The sequence below is a fragment of the Ruditapes philippinarum genome, unplaced genomic scaffold (assembly GCF_026571515.1).
Source record: "Ruditapes philippinarum isolate M1 unplaced genomic scaffold, ASM2657151v2 ctg10788_1_1_1_1, whole genome shotgun sequence".
NCBI classification, from domain to species: Eukaryota; Metazoa; Mollusca; class Bivalvia; order Venerida; family Veneridae; genus Ruditapes; species Ruditapes philippinarum.
The window spans coordinates 10,351-32,490 of record NW_026863959.1 but is presented as its reverse complement, the minus strand read 5'-3'; the positions used below and the strand labels follow the sequence as shown (position 1 = coordinate 32,490).

Here is a 22,140-nt window from a genome sequence, read left to right as displayed (position 1 = left end):
TACCGCCTGCAGAATGGGTTATACCTTGACGACAAACTTTAATATTACATGCATTGACTTTACTGTGCAAGGAAATTAACAACTTTTCTCAATATTTAATGAAATCTAAAACCATTAATTGAAATGGCGAAAAGGTATAGTAATTGTTAGATGAAAAGTCAACATGTAAATCTTTGTTCATGACATTTGATTGTTTGGTTTGTCTCTGATACAAATGACTTTTATGTGGAGAGACTGGGTAAATGTATAATTCCTAAGCAATAGATATTTCTAGTTAACTGCTGTTCAGTTTATGACTTAACATTTGATGCTTACTGCCAAACAAAATAAACCAAGTAATTAAGATTTTATTATGATGTGATTATATACATTATATTAGATAACCTTTGCTTGTGTGATGAAACTTGGAATAAATTTACTTACTCTCTTGAATGACGTCTAGAGATACAACTGATTTCTTTTATTTAAAAGGCACCAAAAGTACCAATCTAGGCAGTTATGATGCAGAATAACATTTCATGCCTCTAACTATATATTCAATGGCCAAGAGGGCAGGCAGTATAGTGTGTAACACCTATCATCCATGCATGTGTCTGAAAGCCTTGTCATGCAATAACTCTAGTCATGGGTTTTTGAAAACATGGCACAAATGCGTAAACCATGATGAGACATTGCCATTTTGTTATGCGTGAAGCCTAGACCATAGCTCCAAGGTCAGAACTCATTTAGAGGGTTTAAAGGTCAGCAGTTAGAAAATCATTGTCTGGCCAAAACTCCATCATGCATCATGGGAAAAAAAAATTGGCACAAATGTTAAGCATGATGAGATGATGTCATGTGCAAGACATATTCCCCTAGCTCCAAGGTCAAGTTCACACATAAGACCAGCACGAAAATCTTAGTGTGTCCATAAAGTATGTCATGCCATTTAAGGGTATTTTGAACAATATGGCACAAATGTTCAAGGAATAAAATGGACGATGTGTTCCTATGCACAAGACCAAAACCTCAAGTCTCCAAGGTCAAGGTCACATTAAGAGGTTTTAAAAGTCCAGCAGTTAAGAAAATATTGGCTGGCCTATAACTCTGTCATGCATCAAGGGATTTTTGAAGTTCAGTTTCCCCAATGTATCATAAGCATAATGAGATGGTTTACGCCATTGCACCAGGACCTAGGTCCCTCTCTCTAAGGTCCAAGGTCACGCATTGGAGGTCAAAGATAAAATTCTTTGATGTTATTCGGGAGCTCCCAGTTCTAAAATTTTAAACAGGACAGGGATTTGTGTATATTTTTAAGAGTTCAAATTTAACTATTTTACTGACCTTGTTTTTTATGTTCAATGTAGGATCAAAAGTTCTACATAGACAAAATAATACAGTGAGAAATGTGAAGTTTGCGATTAGGAGATCCAGAACAGGAATACAGATTGTATATATTGGTGCGAGCCAGACTAATAGAGTCGGGGGCATTACACAGTCAAATCACAGATTATCCAGGTAGCAATCTCTTGTTTATTAAGTGCAAATGAAGAAATAAATTCCATTCAAAACACTGACTTTCAGGACAATTTTGAATGGTTTTGTAATAAAGATATTTAGGCACTTAACTGAGGTATAAAAAAAAACCTGGGTATATTCACTTTTGAATAGATTCATCACATTGATTTATATCTTTTCCATGTAACAGGTTGTGTTCTTTAGGAAAACTATTCATGAATTATTTTGTAGAGTTGGGAACTAAAGTTCTTAATTTAAAATTTGTATAGAGCAAGCTATTATTGAGACCTTGCTTGGGATTACTTTTGGCATCTAGGGGTCATTGCCAACTATAACTAAAAATAGAAAAATGCGTTTTCAAGTTTGAAAAATCTGGTTTCATAGCCATTGCCATGCATTCTTGACTTTTTATCAGGTCCCGTTTGAAAATTTTAATGAAACTTAATAGAAATGCTTACCACTATGAGAAGCTGTGTCCTCGTGCGCATGCACCAGGTCTCCAGATATCAAAAAGTCAAGGTCTCACTTAGAGGTCATTGGAAATCGCTTGTCAGAAACAAAACTTACTACATGCATAGAGAGATTTCAATATACTATGGCACAAATGTTCACTATTGTCAGACAGTGTCATGTACAAAATTTTCAGGTCCCCGCTGCCAAGGTCAAGGTCACACAAAGGTATCGGAGTTCAGATGAAGATTATGAAAATGTGATGTATTTGGACCATTTAGTTTATTTATAGAGGGATTTGAAACACAAATGGTGTCATTGACATGACTACAGGTGTAAACATTGTAATTTTGGTTAATATTTGCAAGTGTCAAGGTCACTAAAGATGATAAAATATAGATATTTTGTCAAGAGTATATCTGCCCTACATGCATGATGGGATTCTAATGAAACTTATAAGTAATGTTCACCACTATGAGAAGCATTGTCACATGTATGAACCCAGGTCTTTTAGGATTAAAGGTTAGGTCACACTTATTAAGTGAATGAACAAATGCCTGTTTGGAGAAAAACATCTAACATTCATCTGGGGATTTGAATGTATCTTGGCACAAATGTTCAACATTTTGAGACCAAGTATTGTGCACTTATTTAGTTCCTTGCTACCAAAGTCAAGGTCACATAAAAAAGTCAAAGTTAATATAAAACAAAAGATGTGTACAGGGACCCTTTTTTTCATCATTTATTATGCTCCACGAAAAATTTCGAGGGGAGCATATAGTTGTCGGGTTGTCTGTCGGTCCGTCAGTTAGTCCGAGCGCACGAGAGGGTAGTTGTTATGTACTAAATGGTACTAAATACCCAACAACTACCAATCCTACTCACTCCGTATGTATTGTTGGGTATTTTCATTGATTGTTGGGTACATGCAGCAAAATCATGTCCTACCCATAACATCTTTATTTGAAGTTGGATTTTACAACAGTTGAACTATTTCACAGAAATGGTCACCATATTGAGACGATGTGTCGCGTGCAACATTTGGGTCGCTACCTTGAAGGTCAAGGTCACAGCTTGACCTTGAAGCAAAATCGTGTCAGGCCCATAACTTCCTTATTTGAAGTCGGATTTTACAACTACTTCACAGAAATAATCACATTATTGAGACAACGTGTCAAGCACAACATTTGGGTTGCTACCTTGCAGCAAAATTGTGTCCGGCCTATAACTAACTTCCTTATTTGATGTCAGATTTTACAACTATTTCACAGAAATGATCACCATATTGAGATGACGTGTCACGGGCAGCATTTGGGTCGCTACCTTGAAGGTCAAGGTCACAGCATGACCTTGCAGCAAAACCGTGTCCGGCCAATAATTTCGTTATTAGAAGTTTGGAATTTACAACTATTTCACAGAAATTGATCACCATATTGAGACCAAGTGTCGCACGCAACATTTGGGTTGTTTTTACACTTTGGAATTTTGTCTATGACATAACTCTGACACTTACATAAGAGGGTATACCTTCCTGTGTCCAAAAACCTATTCGGGGAGCAACACCAGGGTTAAACCCGCTCTTGTTGATGGAATATAACACAAATGATAACTATCATGACGAAGTGTGACACATGTTATTTAGGTTAATATATTAAGGTGAAGGTCACTAGAGACGATAAAATATCCAGATATTGTCAGGATATTACCTATCTCCTAAATGCATATCTATAATGCCCTGTGACATCTCTGTCAAAAGCTTTTGTGACGAGCGTATTTTGTGACAATGTTGCCATTGTTTAATGTTTAGTCTGGCAGGTCTAGGAACACTAAATTATTCTCTACATTTCACAACATCTGCAACATATGGGTGAGATACAGTTTTTTTTTACCCACTATGACCTTGAAATGTTTTTATAAATATATATTCCAATTTTTTGAAAAAAAAATGTTTTGAAGTCAGAGAAATGGATGAATAATGACTAACAGTATGCTTAGTGTTATGAGGTGTTTAAAAATAGTAGACCAATGACATTAGTGTGTGTGTATAACAGATGTTTACAATACTTTAAGGTTGAACCAGCAGACAGAGACCCAAATGGTAATCTTTTAGAGACTGCTAAATCCGTACTGGTTTCATCAGGTGATTCTCAGTCTTCTGTCATAGATGACATGATAGCAGCAGGAAATCAGGAAGGTCTCTATAATTTCTATTCTGGTGTGCTGTACAATCAAATAAACAAACAAACTAGTGACCCTGTAAAAACAAATTTATCATTTACATGATATTTTTTCGAAATAACTAAATTGCATTAAACTACATGTATATTTAAATGAACTTCAATGTTTGCTCCTCTTTTCAAAGAAAAAGCACAGTTTTTGTCATGACTCACTCCACAGAAATGGCGTTTGTTGACCTTTTCGGTAAAGTTTGTTTATTATACCCTGAAATGAAGTTTAGGGGGTATTTAGGAGTGACCCAGTGGTGGTGGGTTGATCAGTGGGTCCAGCAGTCTATTGCATTTTCCTTGTCCAGAGCTTAACTTGAAGACTAATGGTTGGAATTCATTACGGCTTCATACAATGGTCAAGCACATTGAGGGGAAGTGCAGTGCACAAGAACCATAAATTCATATTGACTAATTACGGAGTTATTGCCCTTTGTTACTTTTCCTTCTTTGGAGCATACTGAAAACCACTGGTTTGAATTATATACAAGTTCATACAACCGTCAAGCACAATAAGAGGAAGTGAATGCACAAGAACCATACCTCTATCAAAAGTTATTACAGAGTTATTGCCATTTACTTTTCCATTGCTTTTTTTTCTTGTCTGGAGTATAACTTAAAAACCACTAGTTTTAATTCAATATAACTTTATACAATGGTCAAGCACATTGAGAGAAAGTGTAGTGCACAAGAACCATCACTCCGTTTTTGACTAATTACAGAGTTATTGCCCTTTTTGATACTTTTCTTTGTCCAGAGCATTCCTTGAAAAGTACTGTTTGAAACTTTAAAAAACAACTTCTTACAATGGTCAAGCACAATAAGAGGAAGTGCAGTGCACAAAAACCATAAACTCTGTCTAAAGTAATTATAGAGTTATTGCCCTTTTGTTTACTTTTCCATTGCATTTTCCTTGTCTGGAGCATAACTTGAAAACCCACAAGTTGAAATTCTATATAACTTTATGCGCAATGGTCATGCACATTGAGAGAAAGTGCAGTGCACAAGAACAATTAACTTCATCTATGACTTATCACAGAGTTATTGCCCTTCATTACTTTTTTGTCCAGTGCTTGACTTAAAACTAATGGTTTGGAATTCAATGCAACTTCACATTATGTGTATAATCATAGATAGCTTAAATCCAGAGCACATGAGTGCAAGTGCCATTTTTTATTTATTAAGTTCTAAATAAATTTCTTATATGAATAAATGTTTGCTATCTGTTTAAATTTGTTTGTTTCTGTAATAATTTTTGATGAAAAGCAAAAAAAATGGTTGTTTTGTTTTTCATTTTCAGAGGCTGTTCAAAACTTGAATGTCATCGCTTCAGCTCTAAACCCAGTAAATGGCACTGAAGTGAATGACACTGTAAAGGCAGAGAAAACTGCGGTACATATTAAGGGACTATCCATTATTGTTTTAATTGAAACAAATGAGTTTTGTCAGTGTGGCATAAACCCTATGTTACAGACAATCATATATTAGGTGCTAGATAATTTTATCTGTTGTCAAGGCCTTTTTAACAGATTGTGGAATATGCTCTGGGAAAAATGCTCTTTTTTAAATTTATTGGAAAATGCTCTACCTTTAAATTTTGCTTAAAAAATCCACTATTTTTGCTGAAAGGGATGAAAAAAAGAACATCTCCGAATAAAGATCACCCTGTAAATAAAGGCCACTTTATGACAATCCTTCATTGATTAAGATGATCAAAATGACCTCCAAATAAATTCCACTTGTCTTTAAAGGCCATGTCTCCCTTGTGTGACCTTTGTTCACAGGTTTGACTGTAAATGATCAAAATATGAAAATTCTTATTAGCAATACATGTATAAGGTTATCACAGCCTTCTAGTTGTCCTTTTTTCGATTTCAGATAAGAACATCAGTTGTGACAAGTTTAAAAAAAGTAAATGTTAGCAGTATTGATACATTGTCATCTGTTGCTGAAACTTTGACACAGGTTACAAAAGTGAAATCTGAACTCACTGAAAGTACACAGGTTAGTTACCACGATGATTGCTGTTGTTGTTGTAGGTCAAACTTTTATTTTTAGCTTGTCTGTTTTGAAGAAAAAGTGAAGCTATTTTGATTGCTGTGTTGCCGTCAGTGTTGTTTTAATGCAAAAAAACTTTATTGTATTCAAACATTTTAAAAGTATATATCAACATGAAGCTTGGAATTCTTGCTTATCTTGTCAAGGTGCAGTTGTTAGATAAGGGGTATTATTGTAAAAGCTATATATTTGAGTTATGCCCCTTTTGCCCCTTTTTAACTTAGATTTTTTGTCAAAAGTGGTAAGTTTAACAGACGAGTGTTTATTCTCATGTTTTCAAGGTTAATTGTGGAAATTGTTCTACATTTTAATGTGATCACTTTCTATTAAAAATTTGTTTATTATGTCTTTTGCCAAAGATGTAAGAAAAATCATGTTTTTTATATGTATGTTACTAGTTAAGGCAAAGCAGTGACGTATACCATTATGAATTGATTTTAGTATAACTTAACTGAGGTTCAAACATATGAATCAGAGGTATATACACTACATATATGTTTTGAAAGTATGCAATTATCAAGAAATTAGATAAATTTATCAGTGTTTTTAATCAAATAAATTAAAAATGTAAATTGCATCAATGAAAATGCATTTTAATGAAGTCTTGTAAATTTGTCCTAGTTATATTACAAATGTAACAAACAATATCATTATTTTCTGTAGGAAGATGCTGCCAAGCTGTTTGATGATTTAGCTGATAGTTTGGATACTTTAACTAATGTGACAAATTCAGCAGATATTGTAGACTCGGCCGAGTATGTATTATTTGTGTTATCACTATATATTGTTGTAGAATTTCTTTACTTTAATATTTCAAGATTCAGATAACATGTTGTTCAATTCAAATTCATTAGGTTCATAATAAAACAGAATTTGATATCAATTATTACCATCATACCAAATGAGAAAGCTGTTGAAAATAGAGGATATTAACCTTTTCCCTTATATAAGCGTGTTTCGACGGCTTTTTGCCCCCTCCCCCTTTTGAGGCCTCAAACAGTGAAAAAATGTCCTATTTAGACCCCAAACACTGTTTTTCGTTTTAGAAATGTCGCCAAGAAAATTTTGGACTTGTGAGAGGCTTAAAATGACCCCAGGTTGATCATAAGGTAACGTGTAACCAACGCTGAAAAGCTTTTGACTCTATCTCAATCCCTTGAGAAGTTGCAGCACTTTGAAATAAATTTTGATGGAAAAAATCGAGGCAAAAAAGTGATTTTTGGCAATTTTGAGATGTCCCCTCGTTGCCATGGTAACAGGAAATTTAAGACTGAGCATGTCGTTACAAAGGCAATGGTCCAGTCAACATTTGTGCCAAGTTTGATTAGTATTGAAGCATTTTTCATAGTTTCATAGCAGTTTGAACTTGTAAGAGGAGGCTTTTCAGTGAAAATGGCCATTTTTCACAATATGCTCATGGGGGAAAGGGTTAAATGAGTGTAGATTTAATTCTAAATCTATTGAACTCGTTGAATAAAACAATATTATACGAGTTTCTTTTCCGTGCATGCAACAAGTTCAATAAATTTAGCATTGAATCTACACAAATAAAATATTCTATTGACATGCCTATAGTGTAATGCTAACATTAGCATGCTTTAATGCTATGTTTGTATATAACGTAAATGGTGTCACATCAAAATGTTATTTCATTATTACACTGGTGTAATATTGTGTTTATTAAATGGCTTTATTACACTCTTGCCTCTTGGTTTATGTGATAAAGTTATGTCACAGGGTGAGAAAAATGTGCAGCCTGACCGGGACTCGAACCCGGGACCCTCGGAATACCGTACCGCGGCTCTACCGACTGAGCTATCCGGCCGCTTACACATCTTCTCCCCTATATAGTGAACAGTTCTGAACCGTGACATACTCCCCTGCTATATTGAAATTCGTCCTCGAATTTCACAGAGTTACAGAGCAATGTAAATTAAACTCTGAGCTATATTAGCCACAGCCCCACGTTGGGCGCCAATTGTCGCAGCTCAAACGAAACAAAGGGCTCGTTGACTCTGCTGTGAGTTCTGGACCTGGGGTAGAGGGGTCTGTAAAAAGACAAGTATGCGCTACTCAAAATATTTATTCTTCCCTACAACAAAACCGTGGCCTGCGCCAACAATTTCTCAATTCAAGTGCAAAATATGAAAATCACAATAATCGATGAATGGCAAAATATATATGAATAATAATAGCATCATCTGCAAAAGTCTATTTACCTGTAAAAAGACAAGTATGCGCTACTCAAAATATTTATTCTTCCCTACAACAAAACCGTGGCCTGCGCCAACAATTTCTCAATTCAAGTGCGCATGCGTTGTGCAGATTAGCGGGGAAATTGAAATATTAGCGAGAAAAGTTAATCGAAGATATTAAAAAGGTTATAAAGTACTATTATGTATAGGTAACGGCTATTGGATATGAGATATGAGCTATGAGTATATGAATTAAAGAAATAACTACGGAAAACAATAAGGGACATGGACATTAACATATAAATATACAGAGACAGGCATGGTCACGAACAGACCAAAAATATACAGCACTTGGCAATACGGACAATGTATACTTGACCCTGTGACATCATCCCCCTCATAGGGAAATGTCGTCCCGACATTTAAATAAAGGTCAACCCATAAACACTTACCTTAGATTAAGTAGAATAGATAAACCGCAAGGTTCTTCTCTATACAGTCCAATAATACTCTATACTCATGTACATATCGTACAAATATATCTATAGACTACTCAATAACTACTGTAGCTAACAATAATCTACACTACAGCTCAAAAATCTGTCAAAGTTTCATGTAAAGTCACAGAGACAGGACACAATATACATGAGCATCAGGCCTATATGCTCATATAAAAATGTCAATATACAATAAAATCATTCAGAACACTTACATAAATGACTATTAAGCACTTATTTCAGTATTCATCTCACAGATCATGAGATGGCACTTAAATCTGTGAGGATTCCAATAAAGCACACACAACATCAGAATCACAATGTAATTTGAGTATATGCAGTAAAGCAAAAATACCATATGTTACAGATATACATACAACACTACATTCTGAAAATTAAAATTAGAAGTAGTGAAACTGGTTTAAATTGTTTCTACAAATTACATGTACAAAACAAAATATTAATGTAAACAATGTCAAAATTCTACATGTATTACAGTTTAGAAAAAATAAACAACAAACTAAATGCTTATTATTTAGATGAAAAAATAAAATGTCACTGTAACCGAACTTATTAAATCTGAAAGTCTATAATTTAAATGTCACAAATCACTGAATAACACCTGTAACTATTCCATTAATGTCACATTGTAGTCTGTTGAAAACGAAAGTAGAACATTCCATCCACGGATATCAATAATTCTCGACGAACACTGTATTATAATGACAAATGTCGATCTAGATCAATCCAAATAATATTTAAATAACAAGTCTAGGCCTAATTTTCACTCCAAAATTTGTAAAATATGTGAAAACCCATTTGTTTACATTCTTCTCGATACATGTATACCGACATTCCTGGGGGAAGCCATCTTACTCCAGTGACGTCATACAGAACGTTTCGCACCCAAACTACATCGAAATTGATTCACTCTTCGAACCAGGCCCCACGTTGGGCGCCAATTGTCGCAGCTCAAACGAAACAAAGGGGTCGTTAACTCTGCTGTGAGTTCTGGACCTGGTGTAGAGGGGTCTGTAAAAAGACAAGTATGCGCTACTCAAAATATTTATTCTTCCCTACAACAAAACCGTGGCCTGCGCCAACAATTTCTCAATTCAAGTGCAAAATATGAAAATCACAATAATCGATGAATGGCAAAATATATATGAATAATAATAGCATCATCTGCAAAAGTCTATTTACCTGTAAAAAGACAAGTATGCGCTACTCAAAATATTTATTCTTCCCTACAACAAAACCGTGGCCTGCGCCAACAATTTCTCAATTCAAGTGCGCATGCGTTGTGCAGATTAGCGGGGAAATTGAAATATTAGCGAGAAAAGTTAATCGAAGATATTGAAAAGGTTATAAAGTACTATTATGTATAGGTAACGGCTATTGGATATGAGATATGAGCTATGAGTATATGAATTAAAGAAATAACTACGGAAAACAATAAGGGACATGGACATTAACATATAAATATACAGAGACAGGCATGGTCACGAACAGACCAAAAATATACAGCACTTGGCAAGACGGACAATGTATACTTGACCCTGTGACAGTTATAACATAAGAAGCAAGAAATTTATGCTATTTAAAAGTCAAACATACAATGATTGCTATTTTAATTGGTTTAAATACTTGTCTAAGGGTGTATTAGGAAACAAAATGAGGATCCAAACAGTCATGATATTAGGACCAATTTACTTCTCTAGCTGTGTCTTTTAAGTAATTTCTTGTCAAAGAGTAAGGTTTGAAGCAATAAATAAATTTACATCTTTGTAGGGACTGATATTAAATTAAGGACACTGATTAAATCAGAAATCTAGGTTATAACATAAATAAAATTATTATAATTAGTATTTATTATTATTATTTAATATATATATAAACATAAAAATTCATTATCAACAGAAATGTAGATCAGAAGAAGAAAAAATATCATTGTTAATACCAAGTTTTTAAATATTCAGAGAGATATTTATTGGTGTGACACAACTTCTTGATATCAAAGCAGATCAGGGTCATACACAGTTGATGAAAGATCAATCACAAAATAATGCTAAATTGGGAAAGGTATGTTTAAAAAGTCAGCATTTCCTAGAATGTTTCTGGAAGCTGTAGATTCATTTGATTCTGATTATATACAATCTTGTAAGTGTTTTTATATATGTTTTATAGGGTATACTGGAATCAGCTTGTCCGTCCGGACAAACCAGAGTTCCGGACGTCCGTCTCCCCGTCCGTCGTTTTTCCTTGTCCACCCAATAACTAAAGATTCCTTTGACCCACAGTCTTCATATTTGGCATGACTTGTAGATGATCCCTATTGATTTTAAGGTTGCTTGGTCAAAGGTCAAGGTCACAGGGGCCTTGACTAAAAAAAGCTTGTCTGCCCAATAACTTAAGATTTCTTTGACCCATAGTCTTCATATTTAGCAAGGAGGTTAGTCATGACTAGTAGATGACCCCTATTGATTTTGAGGTTATTGGGTCAAAGGTCAAGGTCACAGGGGCCTTGACTAAAAAAAGCTTGTCCTCCCAATAACTTAAGATTCCTTTGACCCACAGTCTTCATATTTGGCATGGAGGTTAGTCATGACTAGTAGATGACCCCTATTGATTTTGAGGTCATTGGGTCAAAGGTCAAGGTCACAGGGGCCTTGACTAAAAAAAGCTTGTCCGCCCAATAACTTAAGATTCCTTTGACCCATAGTCTTCAAATTTGGCATGCAGGTTAGTCATGACTAGTAGATGACCCCTATTGATTTTGAGGTTGCTGGGTCAAAGGTCAAGGTCACAGGGGCCTTGACTTAAAAAAGCTTGTCCGCCCAATAACTTATTATTCCTTTGACCCACAGTCTTCATATTTGGCATGCAGGTTAGTCATGACTAGTAGATGACCCCTATTGATTTTGAGGTTGCTGGGTCAAAGGTCAAGGTCACAGGGGCCTTGACTAAAAAAGCTTGTCCGCCCAATAACTTAAGATTCCTTTGACCCACAGTCTTCATATTTGGCATGGAGGTTAGTCATGATTAGTAGATGACCCCTTTTGATTTTGAGGTCACTGGGTCAAAGGTCAAGGTCACAGGGACTTTGACTTCAAAAGTTTGTCCGCCCTAATAACTTAAGAAACCTTTGACCCACAGTCTTCATATTTGATATTGAGGTTGTTTATGAGTAGTAGATGGCCCCTATTGATTTTTAGTTGACTGTGTCAAAGGTCAAGGTCACAGGGATTTTTACTATAATAAGTTTGTCTGCTCAAATGCTTAAGAATGCCTGTCTGCAGTGTATTGATTTTGACATTTTCACATTTGAAGCATGTAGAATACATAACTTAGCAATGCACTAACCTCAGATTTGGCAGGGAGGTTGTCCTTGAGCTCTAAATGGCCACTGTTGATTCTGACAAAGTGGTATGCGGGGGTATTCTAACCATGACAGTGGCAGTTCTAGTTATAAATTGACATAGTTAACTATGTTCCATAACTCTTTTCCCTTAAACTGAGAGTTGTGTCCCTTTTTACTTATAAAGATTTTTCTTCTCCTTCTTCTCCTTCTTTTAGAAAATACAGCAAATTGTTCATTCCTTTGATTGTTTTTCTTCCACTTGCTTTTGAACTTGTACAGAACCTTTGAAGCTTTAGTCAAGATCACATATCAAGGTGCATCTTTGTTTTGAACCAATTGAGTTATTTTCAGTAAATCTTGTGAATACTATTTTATTTAAAAAAATAAAATTGTTTTGCTTCTTATACCCCAGCACAGATTCGTAAGTGGTGTATACAGGTTAGAGTCTGTTGTAATATATAATCCTGTGTGTGAATTTATCCGCTAAAGCTGCAGAACAAATTCTAATTAATCTTGACAGAAGTAATCTACAGAAGGTCTAGTTCCCTGTTTAGTAACTAATTATACCCCTACCACAAAATGTGGTGGGGGGGGGGCTATAATGGATTGCTTTGTTGCGTCCATCAGTCGGTCGATCGGTCCGTCGGTCTCCATTTTCGTGTCCGCTCTATAATTCCTATACCAATTGAAGGATTTTCTTCAAACTTGACTCAAATGTTCACCTCAACAAGGGGATGTGCAGAACCCATGTTGCCCATGTGTCAGCTTAAGGTCAAGGTCACAATTGAAGGTCAAATATCAAACAATCAAATATTAGACAGTATGTTGTGTCCGCTTTGTAAGTCCTACACTAATTGAAAGATTTTCTTCAAACTTGGCTCAAATGTTCACCTCAACAAGGGGATGTGCAGAACCTATGTTGCCCATGTGTCAGCTCAAGGTCAAGGTCACAATTGAAGGTCAAATATCAAACATTCAAATATTAGACAGTATGGCGTGTCCGCTCTGTAAGTCCTACACTTATTGAAAGATTTTCATCAATCTTGGCTCAAATGTTCACCTCAACAAGGTTATGGCAGAACCCATGTCACCCTTTTGCCGGCTTAAGGTCAAGGTCACACTTGAAGGTCAAAAATTGACTTAGAAAATATTCTTAAATTTTAATATGTATTTGAATATTTCTGAAACTAGTAAAGGTATTTGCTTGAAACTTAGAATATATATGAAGTGTCACAATTAAGATATGCTGGTCAAGTTTCATAACTGTGTATTGCATTTTAACAAAGTTATGTTCCTTTTTAAGTCTTCAAATTTACATACAATCAAATATTAGACAATATGTCATGTCCGCTCTATAAATCTATAAAGAATTTTCTTCAAACTTTACTCAAATGTTCACCTTAACAAGGTTATGTGCAGAATCTATGTTACCTTTGTGTCGGCTAAAGGTCAAGGTCACACTTGAAGGTCAAAAATTGACTTAGAAAATGTTCTTAAATTTAAACATGTACTTGAATATTTCTGAAACTAGCACAGGTATTTGCTTGAAACTTAAAAGATATATGAGGTGTCACAAATAAGATGTGCAGGTCAAGTTTCATAACTCTGTATTGCATCAATACTAGACAATATGTTGTGTCTGCTCTATAAGTTCTATACTAATGGAAGGATTTCCTTCAAACTTTACTCAAATGTTCACCCCAACTAGGCAATGTGCAGAACCCATCTTACCCTTATGCCAGCGTAAGGTCAAGGCCACACTTGAATGTCAAAAATTGACTAGAAAATGTTTAGTATATTGGGAAAATGAAAGGTTATTTGTAACTGTTTTGAACATGATTTGACAATATATATATTTATACTATTACCTGTACAATTAGTCTTTTTTTCACCAGAGATAATTTCTTTTTATGTATATGTATTTGTGCCACTAAAGTTTCTCCCTTAACCTGACCTTTCCAAGTCGTCTTCTGTCAAGGACATTGGTGGGGGTATGAATCACATTCAGCGATAGTTCTAGTTATTTCATGTGGAGGCATGGCCGAGTGTTTAACATGTCAGACTAGTAATCTAAAGATCCTTAGACATGTGGGTTCAAATCCCATCAAGGACTACCGTTGTTAACTTGAGAAGAAAACTTTACACTCTTTGCTTAGTACTATTTTGTTCTAGGAACGGATTTGAGAGTGTGTCTACAGGATTCTAGTTTCTTACACATAGAAACTAAAAGAGATTCTTCATAAACTAAATTGGGAATTAGAGAAGGTCAGCCATTTTGTTGAGGAATTTAGATTTTTCTTAATAAAAGCAAAAAGACATGAAATACTGTATGTGTAGAAATATTCGCGGGCTTCAAATTTTCGCGATCTTCGCGGTAACTTTCGATCCGCGAATTTATGTTTAGCGCGAATATTTCTACACCAATAATTTCTTAATAATCATATTTTCGCGCTTCTATAGAACTATGTATATCAGTGTGTGATATGCTTTCACACTTTTCATTTAAATGTTTACTGAGTAATTGTGTTTTGTTTTCCAAGTTATTCATCATTTAAAATCTTTTATGTTTGTGTTTTTTTGTATAGTGTGTGCAGAAAAACCAAAACATGATCTGATCAGATGTCAAGACGTTTATGACGCAAACTGTGAAAAATTATGCACGTTAACGAGCATTCTTTTGTTTGCTATAATCTGTCCGCTAGACAATGTCTTTTTTTCTGTACAATAGCGTATTGTTTGACACCTTGTATTAAAAATAACTGTGAACTCCCACGATGGTTACAGTAATTTTCCTTATTTTTTAACCTGAGTGGTCTACGCGAATTCATGATTTTCGGCAGTCACCTCCGCGAATTCAAAATAGCGCGAATATTTGTATAGACCCCCAAAGTGGACCTTTCCGCGAAAATTTGCTTCCGCGAATTTAAATACACATACAGTACTTCTTTCTCTAGTATGATGATTAGATTTTGCCATATGATTGAGTTTCAGTTTTGCCATAATGCAAAGATAGAAATGGGAAACAGAAAAGCAAATATTAGCCTTTAGTAAGGTAATTGCTCTGTTTCAGATGAAAAAATCAGCTGGTAGACTTCTTAATACAATAGATAAGATTAGCAACACAATATTGTCAGGGCAGACGGTTGGAGACCCAGCTGTAGTAATTCAGACAGAGAGTGTCAATATTCAGATGGAAAAAATTGAACAGTCAGCATTAGGTGGTAGACATCTTACTATGGGCACTGGTGGTGACACAGAGGTAGCTACAGTAGAATTTCCAGCAGTTGTTGATGGTGTTGATAAAAATATGCCTGATCTAGGCTTACAGGTAAATATCATGAATAATTTTTTTATTTTTTTTTTTAAATCTGCAAATTATGCTTTTATGTGAAGACATAGTTATTTCCCTTTATTTATCAGAATTTTGCATGATTAATTTCTCATATGCAATAGGTGGTGTTTTTCTTCATCACTGATCAGTTGTTATAAGCAAAGGCAGTCTTCAAGCTAGTATTGCCTGCTTTTGGTTTAACAAATTAATTAATTTACATTCTTACACAGGATTCACTATTATACTAACGCAAAAACTGAGATATATATGTAGCTGATTAGAAATGAAAATGTGATAATATATATTGCAATTAATGGATTGCTGACTTGATTTTGATACTAGTATTAAGTGTTACAATTTAAAATGTTATGACGTGTTTTGTTTTCTTTGTAAAGGTTTTACATATGAAGAAGAATCCTTATATATGGGACAGGTCAGCTGTAGATGTCAATATGGAGGTACTATCTGTAGAACTCACTTCAAAAAATTCTGAAGTGAAAGTGACCAATCTGAGTGAACCTATTAAAGTGTCTCTGACTGCACCAGGTACTTATTACATGTATTAACTAACATTGTTTCAAGTTGTTCAGATAAACCTTACAAATCTAAATGCATCTTACGATAAAAACTGGAGTCTCACGCTTAATTCTTACAAGTAAAACAAGTATGCTTGTGACTTATGTAATTTTGTCAGTATTATGTTTAAGTCTTTGTCATTCTGACTTAAAGGTCCCATTGAATGGTAATTTACCACAGCGATATTTCCATTTATATTCGTAAGAAAAAACCACTAAACCTTTTTCAGCGGAAATTACCGACTGCTGTCGTGTTTATTGGAGCATAAATCACCGCTAATCATTGGCCAGTATTTCACGTGTTTTACGATTCAACGCACCTCGGCGATTTACGGAAAAAGTTGGAAGATACTCGGTGTGACGTCACACCCAGTACTCGTTCGAGAATCGCCATATTGGAAACATTGAAAAAAAAATATCGTACAGTAATTTTTAGATTTATTCAGCGTAATTGGTTGGATTTAAGCAATGGGAGGCGCGAGATGTGTTGTTGGAGGATGCAGCAATAAGAGAAGTGAGCGGGTTAGCTTACATCAATTCCCTAAGGACACGAACATTCGACAACAGTGGGTAAGGGCAATCAAGTGTACAGGTACGAATGTCTCTAGAGCTGACTGGAATGGACCTAGTTCTTCAAAAATCATCACAAGCACAATTGGTATGCTCTGAACATTTTGAATTCACGTGCTTTACCCTCACCACTAGGATGCATTGGCAGCAGGGATTACCATACAAGGCTGCCCTTACTGATGAAGCGGTGCCTACCCTGTTCGGTCTACAGATACAGGAGTATAAGAAAAGGGTAGAGAATCCAAGTTCTAGAGGAGCCTTCAGAAAACGTGAATTGGAAAGAGTAAGTGTATTTCTATGCATATTTATTTGATGTCAAATTTTTGAAAAATACATCTTAAAATAGATAAATTTTGTGGCTAATATATCGATATATACTGTACTGATACTGTATACAGGTCAAGCACGTCTCAACAAATGTTTGTTAAGAAAGAAAATAGTTGGATATTTTTTAAAACATCAAACTTCAAAGTAAATTTTATGTGCAGGTCTGCAAAATATCTAGAATTCTACAAAGTCCTACATGGAACATTTGGGTGAAATTTGCACTGTAATTTGTAAAATGCTTAGGCTATCTCAAGGATATATCACCAGATTGATTTCAAGACAGCTTGGTGTGATCAACTTAGAACAACTTAGCCTGTATTCAGCTCATGTTACATTCATTTTGTAAATTACGCAAACAAAAGATGTTTCATCATAGAAAATTATGCAAAATCTGCTAAAGAAATGCATCTAGACCTTTTGTTCATTTTTTTTTTAGATTATTGGAGAATATGAAGTCACACCAACTGGAAATGCTGAGCAACCCCTACCAGTCACTGGGCCAGCACTACTTCAGCCCTCCACTGGACAAGTGAAAGAAGCACTTACGGTAAATATCAAGAAAAGTGAACATTTGTTTCCACATACACTAGCTAAATCTGTACCCTCATTTTGTGTTTAGTAATGGAAGTATTTGAATTTGGTTTTGATGAAAGACCCCAAGTATTATAGGCTTCAGCCTGCCGCTGTTATTTAACACACATGAATATTGTATGTTAACATTACTAAATGTTCTGAAACATAATAGTGTTCTGCTTAGTACAATTTTAAGTACACTCTTGTCTATTTAGCAATGATTTTGTGCATGCACTATTCATTTTTAATGCAGTTAAAGAACATAGATCTTCCACTCAAGAATTTTGGAAGTTTTTTTTTACTCAAACAATAATATTTGCAGCAGATGTATAGCCTTACACACTTCTAGGAATAATTAATTATGAAAAATTATTCAAAACATATACAAAAGCAGGTGGCCATGTCAAACACTAAGCTACTGTTACACAATGAACCCATTTCATAGCAGTGATAGCAAAAAATCAGTTAGGAAAAAATCATGCAAGGGACATTTGAGCCGTGGCACGACATGCATGTCGCAAACACATTATGTTGGTTTTGTCATGACCCGGCTCATTTATAACAGCTATGTAAAGGAATTATATACTAGAGATAAGGAGTATATATATATCAATATTTCAGTGTATCACTGTATTCACAGAAACAAAATTTCAGTGTATCCGAGATAGTTGTCATCTGGTATCAATGTATAAATCAAATATGCTTTTCACTGAATCAATGACAGCTGTAGAGAATTCATAATTTACTTTTTGGTTTAATAACATTGATTGTCTAATATACATGAATTATGATAATTTTGTTTTTAGATACATAGTGATGCCGAATTACCTGAGGTTAGTGAAAATGGGCCATGTGTCAGTGAGAACAATCAGGAGTCTGAGGACAGTTTATCAGTACAGACAGAGGTAAGGATTGTTTCCTTCATAAAAGTGTTAAAGCAGTTTTATCCATAACTGAGAAAAATCTTTACATTTTTTAATCGTTATTGTTCTTTTACAATTTTGCAACTTCTATTTTGTTACTACTTCTTTTGATTTCTATAACTCACTATAGGAAACATGGCGGTGAAGTTATAGTCTCAGAAAATCTCACAAAATGTGAACATGCTGATCAATAAATCTCTGATACAGATTTAAAGTGTATTACATCATAGTTTCCTGTCCATATTACTATAGCTCTGTGATTTAGCTAAGTCTTCAAAGAAAGAGCTTGCCTTATGTCAGATCAACATACATACATTTCTACATAGGAAATTTGCTCACTGATACAAGAAAATAACCCCGAGTTTCAGTGATCTTTCTATTATGTCGGCATCCATTAGTAGTTGTACTTTTTAAAAAAATACTGACCAACAGTAATGTGTAATTACATTGTTGAAATTCAGTCATTTGTTTCATGCTTTCCAGTGTTTTACTGTAATATATCAGATGATTATACTCTGAAAAACCACTAGTGAAATTTTTAAAATATAAATTTCACTGTGGCCGGAAAATATGTGAATGCTGGTGAAAAGAATATCATAACTAAATAGGATACGGTAATAGGCAAAGCTAAATGCTGTCATACGTAATTTTTGCTTCTTTAGGAACACACAGTTTATATCATCATACATCATGTTCAAAATGTAACCAAAGTAGAGAAATTTAACAGACCTATATTTCAAAATTGATGATTGTGATGATGTCACATAAGAGAATGCATACGTTCAAGTGGCAATATATGTAAAAATACTTTAAATCACTTAAAAAGTATGAAATAAAAAGATAATTTATTTGTTATACATATAAGATTAAAATGTATTTCATTTGTGAACACCAACTTTTCTATCTTCACTTGTGGTTACGCCACTCGTGAAGTTATTGTATCTGGTGTTCAATTATTGACATATATTTCAATCTTACATGCAAAACATACAAATATCCCCTATGTATCTTTCTTTTCTTTGTATTCTGATTAAATTAATTATTTCCTTAATGATCTTTTTGACAGAGAGCAAATCTTCCTATAAAGACATCTGAAGAAAACAAGAGTCAGTGCCCACCACAATGTGCCCAGGATGAGGCTTCAGACTTGATCAAGGTATGTTTGTTTCAGTTATCAAAAATGTGGAATTTGTGGTAGACATTCTGATACAATACCAGTTACATGATATTACATAATTTTCATACTTCATAAAGCAAGCATCCTAAAAGAGGCTTAATTATCATGCTTATTGAATTATTGCATTTATTTAAAAATCACACACCAGAAAGGGGCTTTAAGAAACTAACTGTACGTAAATTAGAACAATTTTTTCTCTCAATAAATTTGAATATGTAATATGCTGTACATCATAATAAAAATTCTGTTCTGACATAGACAATGGTTTCAAGTTCCTACTGATTAGGCTGTAACAATTCAAAAAATGTTCTATTTGATATCTGTCACCCTGTTATAATTCATGTCTGATTAAATTTTGCCATTACTTGACAATTCTGCTCATTTGCTCTAAATTCGGTTCTTCAAGACACAAAATCTATGCATAAATCTATGGATTTTTTTTTATCTTTACAGGAGGATGGTAGATGTCTTTGTATAAAGCCAGAAACAACTTCTACTGGGACCCAGGTAAAGCCTGGAACAACAGTTAAGGGAGTTCAAGTCAGTAGAAAAGTTCAAGTCACTAATGCTGTGAAAGGTAGTGTATAATATTTAGTTAATCTGTTACTTGTGAATGTTGAGTTTACCAGTAAGAAACATCTATTAAATTGCCAATCTTGGTTACACGTTTAACTATATGCTTTAGTAAGTTTCCATGTTATATGAGATAAATATGATAATTTATTAATCTGCAACTGTCATTGTTCATCAATATTGGCCCATCATTGGGGTAACTTAGTTTGATTAAACATACTTACTTAAGTTTAATTGCGAAACTTATATTTGTCACTTTCAATTCCGCTTCCTGGAACCAGCCAGTACTGTTGTCATATGAAGGAACATGGCTGTGACCGGATTACGGCTTGAATCTATGATCCACTGGTTAAAAAACTAAAGACTGAAGATTAGGTGGACCCAAAGTCAGACACTAAAGCTGGCTGTTTACTTAGATCAGTTTTGAATCAGGTACTATTGGGTCAGGTATGCAAGTGGCAAAAATCACAATTTAAAGTCTGTTTTCAGTCCAACTGAAACAGGAAACAATGCCTTTGGACCGTCTTATGAATGGCAAATAAAGTTTTGCTGTTATAGTAACCACTGCCGAAAAAGACATGGCTATACGGAAGTTGTACGGAATTCCGTATATCATTAATATACGTGTAAGAATACGGGGAACTTTGAAATACGGAGTTGTACGGGACCGTATATTATATCAGTTCCGTATATGACTAGTATACAAACTCCGTACACTCGTAATATACGGGAACTTTGATGTACGAAGTCCCTATTTTTACTAATATATTGGAATTTTTATAACAAGTCCGTATATTACTAAAATACGAAATTCCGTATTCGTGCAAATACGGATTCTGTATATAAAGAAGTAGCGAATGAAAATTTACTTCTGAATAGCCTATTTCCTGTAAGAGTAAAGAAATAATCTTATCATATATTTATCAGACATTTGACAATTAACACAATGCAAAATTTCCTGGAGTTATAAACGCGTCAATTGCGTACAAATAATATCGTTAGTGCACAGAACGTGTAAGACATCCAGCTGTAACATGAAGACGCGGTATTCTAGCTCAATACCGCTTGGTTTGCTTTTTAGCACACACCCGCAGATAAATAGCAAATACTTTACAATTGCGATTCACGATTAGATAGTACTGTTTTGCATTTTGCATCTATGGTGAATTCATGTTATTTTTGTAATTTCCTTTTCATTATCATTATAATATTTTTAAATGATAAGCAAAACATGAGAAAATTATAATAAAACCGTGGATCTGTGAAGTTTGAAATCGTGAAAGTTAAAATAATTGTGAAATCACGAAGATGAAATCGGGATTGTCCACACAGCAATTAAATTTTACGTTGATATATGTCCTATAAAAATAGGCTAAACATAATATAATACATGTACTTGCATATGTAAAAAAAACAACAATGATATCTCATTCATTCATTCACTAATTCACTCATTCACTCATTCATTCACTAATTCATTCACTCATTCATTCATTCATTCATTCATTGAATCAATCAACCAACCAACCATTCATTCATTTATTTATTTATTCATACATTCATTCAATTATTCATTACTCATTTATTCATATATTTATTTATTTATTTATTTATTTATTTATTTATTTAATCTTTTTTTCAGGAAACAAAGATTTGCATTTCTCTACACTAGTTTTGAATAGGAATCTTATGAAGTTCCGAATTCCCCAATTTTGATTTCTTTTCGCGCGGTCTCATTTATGACATAATATTGTGTAATAGCCACGTGCTGTATTGCCATAATCGAAGACAATACTGATTAAGCCGGA

At 34.3% G+C, this 22,140-nt stretch overlaps 2 protein-coding genes across 2 annotated transcripts; both read left to right on the top strand.

Annotated features, from left to right (window-relative positions):
- Nucleotides 1-1,364: 1,364 nt before the first annotated feature.
- LOC132723944 (uncharacterized) lies at nucleotides 1,365-16,180 on the top strand. Its single transcript, XM_060708749.1, has 8 exons — nucleotides 1,365-1,497; nucleotides 4,018-4,141; nucleotides 5,473-5,564; nucleotides 6,051-6,176; nucleotides 6,894-6,985; nucleotides 10,902-11,004; nucleotides 15,354-15,611; nucleotides 16,010-16,180. The coding sequence occupies exons 2-8, from the start codon at nucleotides 4,117-4,119 to the stop codon at nucleotides 16,178-16,180; spliced, it is 867 nt and encodes a 288-aa protein (XP_060564732.1). The 5' UTR covers nucleotides 1,365-1,497; nucleotides 4,018-4,116.
- A 239-nt stretch (nucleotides 16,181-16,419) lies between these two features.
- LOC132723950 (uncharacterized) lies at nucleotides 16,420-20,888 on the top strand. Its single transcript, XM_060708754.1, has 5 exons — nucleotides 16,420-17,042; nucleotides 17,523-17,633; nucleotides 18,466-18,564; nucleotides 19,649-19,738; nucleotides 20,213-20,888. Exons 1-5 carry the CDS (start codon nucleotides 16,788-16,790, stop codon nucleotides 20,345-20,347), a joined length of 690 nt encoding a protein of 229 aa, XP_060564737.1. The 5' UTR covers nucleotides 16,420-16,787; the 3' UTR covers nucleotides 20,348-20,888.
- Nucleotides 20,889-22,140: the final 1,252 nt, after the last annotated feature.

Bases quoted from the DNA above. Each gene is read 5' to 3' on its own strand.
- LOC132723950 (XM_060708754.1), top strand. From the start codon at position 16,788: ATGTCTCTAGAGCTGACTGGAATGGACCTAGTTCTTCAAAAATCATCA. The intron at 17,043-17,522 runs GTAAGTGTATTT...TTTTTTTTTTAG, and splicing joins GAAAACGTGAATTGGAAAGA to ATTATTGGAGAATATGAAGT. The intron at 18,565-19,648 runs GTAAGGATTGTT...TCTTTTTGACAG, and splicing joins GTTTATCAGTACAGACAGAG to AGAGCAAATCTTCCTATAAA.
- LOC132723944 (XM_060708749.1), top strand. From the start codon at position 4,117: ATGATAGCAGCAGGAAATCAGGAAG. The intron at 5,565-6,050 runs GTACATATTAAG...TTTCGATTTCAG, and splicing joins TAAAGGCAGAGAAAACTGCG to ATAAGAACATCAGTTGTGAC. The intron at 15,612-16,009 runs GTAAATATCATG...TTCTTTGTAAAG, and splicing joins TGCCTGATCTAGGCTTACAG to GTTTTACATATGAAGAAGAA.